At 43.7% G+C, this 6,397-nt stretch overlaps 1 protein-coding gene across 1 annotated transcript; it reads left to right on the top strand.

The window, feature by feature from the left end:
• The first annotated feature begins 267 nt into the window (after positions 1 to 267).
• Positions 268 to 5,756, top strand: LOC132427845 (non-histone chromosomal protein HMG-14-like). Its single transcript, XM_060015394.1, has 4 exons — positions 268 to 313; positions 1,106 to 1,166; positions 5,196 to 5,485; positions 5,638 to 5,756. Exons 1-4 carry the CDS (start codon positions 268 to 270, stop codon positions 5,754 to 5,756), a joined length of 516 nt encoding a protein of 171 aa, XP_059871377.1.
• The last annotated feature ends 641 nt before the right edge of the window (positions 5,757 to 6,397 follow it).

Here is a 6,397-nt window from a genome sequence, read left to right as displayed (position 1 = left end):
AAGAATCCTTCTATAGAAAGATCACTCTGACAAATTGAAAGGACGCATTTTAATAACAGCCAACATTTCCTTTCAGACACAGAGAGTACTGAAATACATATTCAAATAAACAGTTACAGTTAACGTTTGGCTGTCACTAAATTTCATCATTACTAACTTGTATTGTGATAAATTTTTATCTCATCCAATGCACGTCCTCAAGTTTTCCCCTCAGCTCCAAGCTCCTCCTCAGAGTATATGTGCAGGATTGTTTAGTGATTTCAGAACATGGAATATGGAGCCAACTTCGCCTTCATCAGCTTCATCACCTTAGGTAAGTGGCTGAACTTCTCTGTGCCTCAATTTCTTATCAGAAAAATGGGGATAATAATAGCACCTTCCTTTCTTAAATTAGTTTCTTAGCACTTTCTTATTAACTATAAGAAACTTCTGTGTTGTCACTCTTTACTAGAAAGAAAATAATTTTTTGTTTTCCAACAGACTCTGTCCTTGACATCTATTCTTTGAGTGTTTTTCAAAGTTTTTGAAAATAAAGGAATGTCTGTATAGCTTCAGTAAAATCTTAGCACAATAGTCCTTCTTTAGTTTAGTTTCATTACCATTTCAGAACCTGGCTCTGGTCAGTACTTCTCAGAAAGCCCAAACCTTGCCTCCCTTTAGTTAGCTGGTGACTCCTATCTCACACCCCATCCCTCTGCAGACACTTTCAAATGCACTTGAACACCATAGACCAATCACATAGCAAAGTTAACAATAATTTCTTCACAGGGGACTCCTGAGGGGATCTGTGGTGCTTGGATAATCTGCAGTCATGGCAACAGCAGATGAAGTGTTTGGGTCATTGGAATGCTTTGAACTCACTCTTCCTGTGGCACAGACTACTAATTGCTTCTCGGTAGAGTTTTTCCTCTTCCTTTTTAGAAAATTTTAGCTGAGTACATTGCTATCCCACTGAAACATTTCTCTTACAGCTTAATGTTGCCATATGAAAGTGTTAGCCAAAGAGATGTAAGCAGGAATGCTGTGAGCCTTCCAGGAATTCTTCTTAAAGAGAAAGTACCAATCTTTTCTTCAAACTTTGTCATGACACCTTGAATGTGAATAGAATGGCTGGAGCTCCAGCAGCTACTTCAGACCATGAGGTTTAAGACAGCAATTCTCAAAGTGTAGACTGAGGACACATAGGGTCCCCTAAGTCCTTATTTGGGAGGCCCAAAAGTTTCAAGTCCCTTTTCCAATCACATATCTATGTGAAGCCTAGAATTTTCTTCATGGACTTCAACCAAAGCAATTCATTGCAACAGATTGCATGCAGTAACAGGTGTTTGATTCAAGCTGTCTTCTATTAAGCCAGCTAGGGATTTACAAACATGTAAAACAATTATTCTTCTCAATAATTTTGTTTTGTCTTAGAAAATAGCATTAATTTTCAGAAATCTGTGTTATTAATGTTTACATTCAATGGGTTTACTAGTATTTTAAAATAAAATAAATTTGTAAAAAATGTCTCAGTTTTAATTTCTAACATGGTAACCCACATTAAAAAAGTTCTTGGGGCTTCCCTGGTAGCACAGTGGTTGAGAGTCCACCTGCTGATGCAGGGGACACGGGTTCGTGCCCCGGTCCAGGAAGATCCCAGATGCCGCGGAGCGGCTGGGCCCGTGAGCCATGGCCGCTGAGCCTGCGCGTCTGGAGCCTGTGCTCCGCAACGGGAGAGGCCACAACAGTGAGAGGCCCGCGTACTGCAAAAAAAAATAAATGAATAAATAAAAAGTTCTTGGGGGGGGCCTCAATAATTTTTAAGGGTGTTAATGGTATAAAGGGTGCCTGAAACTTGAAAACTAAAACTGGTCTAGTCCCACATTCCAGGAATGGCAGAGAAATGAGGTACAAAGAGCTTGAGTTAGTGTCAACTTCCTTTCAGGTGAACAAAAATTAAACTTCTATTGTGTGTAAGGCACCATCATTGGAAGTATTTCTGTTATATACAGGTAAATTAATTTTTAACAGATCCATTCATACCTTCTGTTATTTCGGTTGAGACTGTGGCTAAGAACACAACAAAGCAATTAAAAACTCAAGGTGTTGGGCTTCCCTGGTGGCGCAGTGGTTGAGAGTCCACCTGCTGATGCAGGGGACACGGGTTCGTGCCCCAGTCCGGGAAGATCCCACATGCCGCGGAGCGGCTGGGCCCGTGAGCCATGGCCGCTGAACCTGCGCATCCAGAGCCTGTGCTCCGCAACGGTGAGAGGCCCGCGTACTGCAGAAAAAAAAAAAAAAACTCAAGGTGTTTTATGAAACACTCTTGGTTGAGAGCGCTATTTAAACAAGACAGTGTGAAGCGTGCATTCCTGGCCTTTTTTATACCTGGAATGTCACAGATGTCTAACTGCAGATTTTGCTGAAGTTCTACATCCAGTTAGTCCTTCCTGTCATCAAACCTAATTTTAAGGGAACAGAACTGGCTCCAGTATCCTGGTACTGGGGTAGCCAGGTGTGTCTGAAGATCAGGATCACTCACAGGTCTGCCCCAGTGCCCCTGGCAGAGGGCCAAGTAGGGTGCAGCAGAGGCCGTGCCACTGCGCAAGCTGCCCCCAGTCTCCAAGGCACCCCCTCTGTGTTTCCTGCCTTCACAAAAGATGAGAAGGAAACCCAGCAGTTGGTCACTGCCAGGAAGTAACAGACACAAATTCTAGGGCCGTGGGAAAGGGAGACAGGGAGGCCAGGGGAGGCCCTTCCATCTGAGCACAAGCCTAAGGAGCATTTGGGAAGAAGAAAAGCAGAAGCTTCCTGTGATGTGAAACCCACTTTCTATACCAAAAGGAAGAGCCTCTGGTCTGCCGTATAAAGTGCATATAATTCCCCTTTGTAACAGAAGATACAGCAGGTGGGCTGCACTTCCTGCAATTCACAGGGCTGAAACGCATCATTTCTAAAATTCAGTTCGCAGCTAGAATTTAAACCTGGTTTGTGTTGAACACTTGAATAAAGGTGAAGCAGGATTTTCTCCACATATTTGCAATACATTTTAAATCATAACTCTCTTGAGAATAATATGGCAAATGTGCTCTGTTTTAAGGCCCACCAATCTCTGCATTGTTCTCCAGTCTAGACTTTCTTCCCTTTCTTTACATTGCTGTGAATCTCTATCTGATCTGCCCACCACTATACCTCCAACACCTATAATAATACTGCAGGGCTGAAAATGCTCTTATGCTCAGTTTGTCATCAGCAAAAGGAGTCATTATGCTTCTACAAGAGACATCTTGGGAGGACCTTCAGTATATCTAACGGCCATAAGCAAATTATTTGGAAAAGATTATTTAAACTGTACACTGGCAGGAATTAAATATTCAAGTGTAATCATTTAATTGATTAAGGGATTTTTTTTCCAGATGATGTAGTAACTAAAAAATCAAATTGGTGCAAATGTACTTTTAAGAATATATTTAAATGATTGATTTCCTGTACAGCTCCCCCATTAAGAAGCTGTTTTGTTCCTACTGAAATGGAACCACCACTTAAGGGCTGTGAAATCATGGAGGTTTCTGTGAAGAACTCAGCCAGAGAGACCTGTCCTTGTCCAAGCCGGATGCACCTCACCAGCCTGTGCAGAGCCCAAAACTACACGGGGGGGAGCATTTCTTATTCTTCTCCGGCTTCTGAGCTGACTCTCAGATGGTGATGTCTATTTTGTTGGGTTGTATAAATTGCTAGCCACGCATCCCCCCCAGAAGGCCCCCTGGAGTGCCAAATTTGTGCACGTGCGCACGCGCGCGCGCGCGCGTGTGTGTGTGTATGCATGTGTGTCCAAGTTTTCCTGTGTTGTGCTGTATTGTATAGTAGATTGGAGAAGCAGGACTCCTAGGTTTAATAGGGGTGAGTCATGCCTCAGTCATGCCCTTTGGAAAGAACTTTAAAATAAGTGCCAGTGGGCTCTCCGGATTGTTAAATGAGGGATTGAAAGGTCATAGTAATAATGTTGGCAAACCGAAAGAAAACGCACATGTTATCTCATAAATGAAGAAACAGAGGCCTGGAGAGGTTCCATGACCTGCCCAAAGCCACACAACTAGTTAGGGGTAATAGACCCAACCTACAGCCTAATTCTCGTGGCTCTTAATTAGTGCTCATTTCCTATACCACACCACCAAAGGTAGCCTGTAAACAAAGCAAACCTGTGAAGGCATTAGGAATACACTTTCTGTATCCTTATAGCATTTACCACCATTTATTAAAATTATTTGTTGACGTGTTTCCTCCAGTAAATTATGAGCTCCTTAAAATAAAAAAAATATGTATTTATTTATTTGCTTCCCCTGGGCCTAGACCCAGTGCCTTACACATAGTGGGCACTAAATACCTTTGGGAGAAAATTCATATTTATTTTGAATTTGTCCTGACCATTCTTACAGGAAGCTACGAAGTGGCCATAGTGGGAAGATAGATCAGTTAGGGTCCAGCCAAGGAAACAGAAACTACTCCCCATCTTTATAGGGCATATACAGTATAGGAAATTAGCTACACAGCATGGAAGAACTGGGAAGACAAACAGGGGACGGTGAGGTAATGATCAGAGATTATTAATGGAGGGAACTTGGGAGGAAGTGGTGCTGAAAGAAGTGTTTAATGGGAACTAGCATCATGGAGGGAATGGTTGTGCTGTAGGATCTGGGGTCTTTGTGGAGATGGACCCAAAGCTGGAGGCCCCAGAGACAGAGGAGAAATACCCATGTCCGCTCCTACCACCACTGTCTCGTCAGTAAATGGAGAAGGAAAGAGGACATGGTCCCTGGGAGCCTGGCCCACTCCTCTGGTGTGCTCGGTGCGTCACTTCCACTAACACATGGAGGTCCTTCAAGATGATCCACTTCCCTTCGTGCTAATTCACTACGCACCAAGTAGCCCTCAAACCTGAAGCCTAATTCTATTTGCCATGTTGTTATTTCAACCAAAGTGTGAAAAACTTTTTTAAAAAAAAATAACTGGTCAACTGATCCACAAGTAGAGGGGGGAAAAAATCAGTGAAAACAACTAAAATTTGTTAGTTTAGGGGTTTCTCTTGCTTTTTTTGTAAATTATGAATGAAGGGCCTAGAAGATATGCAGATGGCCAACAAACATATGAATGGATGCTCAACATCACTAATCATTAGAGAAACGCAAATCAAAACTACGGTGAGGGGCGGGTCCCAGGGGCTCGGGCAGCCGGAGGTGCGGCAGCGGCCAGGCAGCCCAGCTTTGCGAAGGCTCTCGGTGCGCCGCGGCCCGCAGGCACCGGACACGCGCCTGCCCCGCCGGCCCGTTGCCCAAGAGGAAGGTCAGCTCCGCCGAGGGGGCTGCGAAGGAGGAGCGCAAGAGGAGATCGGCGAGGGTGTCAGCTACACCGGCTCCCGCAAAAGTGGAAACGAAGCCAAAAAAGGCGGCAGGAAAGGATAAATCTTCAGACAAAAAAGTGCAAACTGGGCTTCCCTGGTGGCGCAGTGGTTGAGAGTCCGCCTGCCGATGCAGGGGACACGGGTTTGTGCCCCGGTCCGGGAGGATCCCACATGCCGCGGAGCGGCTGGGCCCGTGAGCCATGGCTGCTGAGCCTGCGCGTCCAGAGCCTGTGCTCCGCAACGGGAGAGGCCACAATAAGGGAAAAAGGGAGCAAAGGGAAAACAAGCTGAAGTGGCTAACCAAGAGAATGGAGAAACTAAAAACAAGGAGAGCCCAGCTTCTGATGAAGCAGGAGAAAAAGAAGCCAAGTCTGATTAATATCACACACCTGGTCCTATCAGTGGCCCCAGTCTCCCTTCTTGTACAATCCAGAGGAATATTTTTATCAACTCTTTTGTAAATGCAAGTTTTTTAGTAGCTCTAGAAATATTTTTTCAAAGGAGGGAATCCCAACTCATCCCATTTTTTAAGTGTAAATGCTTTTTTTTAAGAGATGAAATCATTTGCTGGTTGTTTGTTTTTTTGGTAAAACCAGAAAATAGTGGGATATTGAATATGGGAGGTTTTGATTGTCTTGGGTGTCAGCTTAACATTCCACAGATGGAGGGTAGCTTTTATATCTTATAATACAAAGCACACTAAGTGGCAGTTTGGAGTCCGTTGTGCATTTAATGTTTTAAACACTTTAAATTACTTCTCTTCCCATGTTGTTTTTGGTAGAATTGTTTCCTAAAGTAAACCACTCACCCCTTGATCTTGGCTCTCCCGGGCAGAATTTTGTGCACTCTGGAACATATTTGGTCGTGGTTGTCCGGTTCTTCTAGAAACTGTCAGTGTGCTATGAACGATTGACAATTTGAGTATGTAGTGTATATGATATTAAATTGTGAATTAGTGGGACTTAACGATGTAACAGCATATCAATATTTGAAGATATTGGTACTTGATATCCTGTGAAG

The sequence above is a fragment of the Delphinus delphis genome, chromosome 7 (genome assembly GCF_949987515.2).
Source record: "Delphinus delphis chromosome 7, mDelDel1.2, whole genome shotgun sequence".
NCBI classification, from domain to species: Eukaryota; Metazoa; Chordata; class Mammalia; order Artiodactyla; family Delphinidae; genus Delphinus; species Delphinus delphis.
The sequence above is the reverse complement of the archived record's forward strand: the minus strand, read 5'-3'. Positions and strand labels throughout refer to the sequence as shown.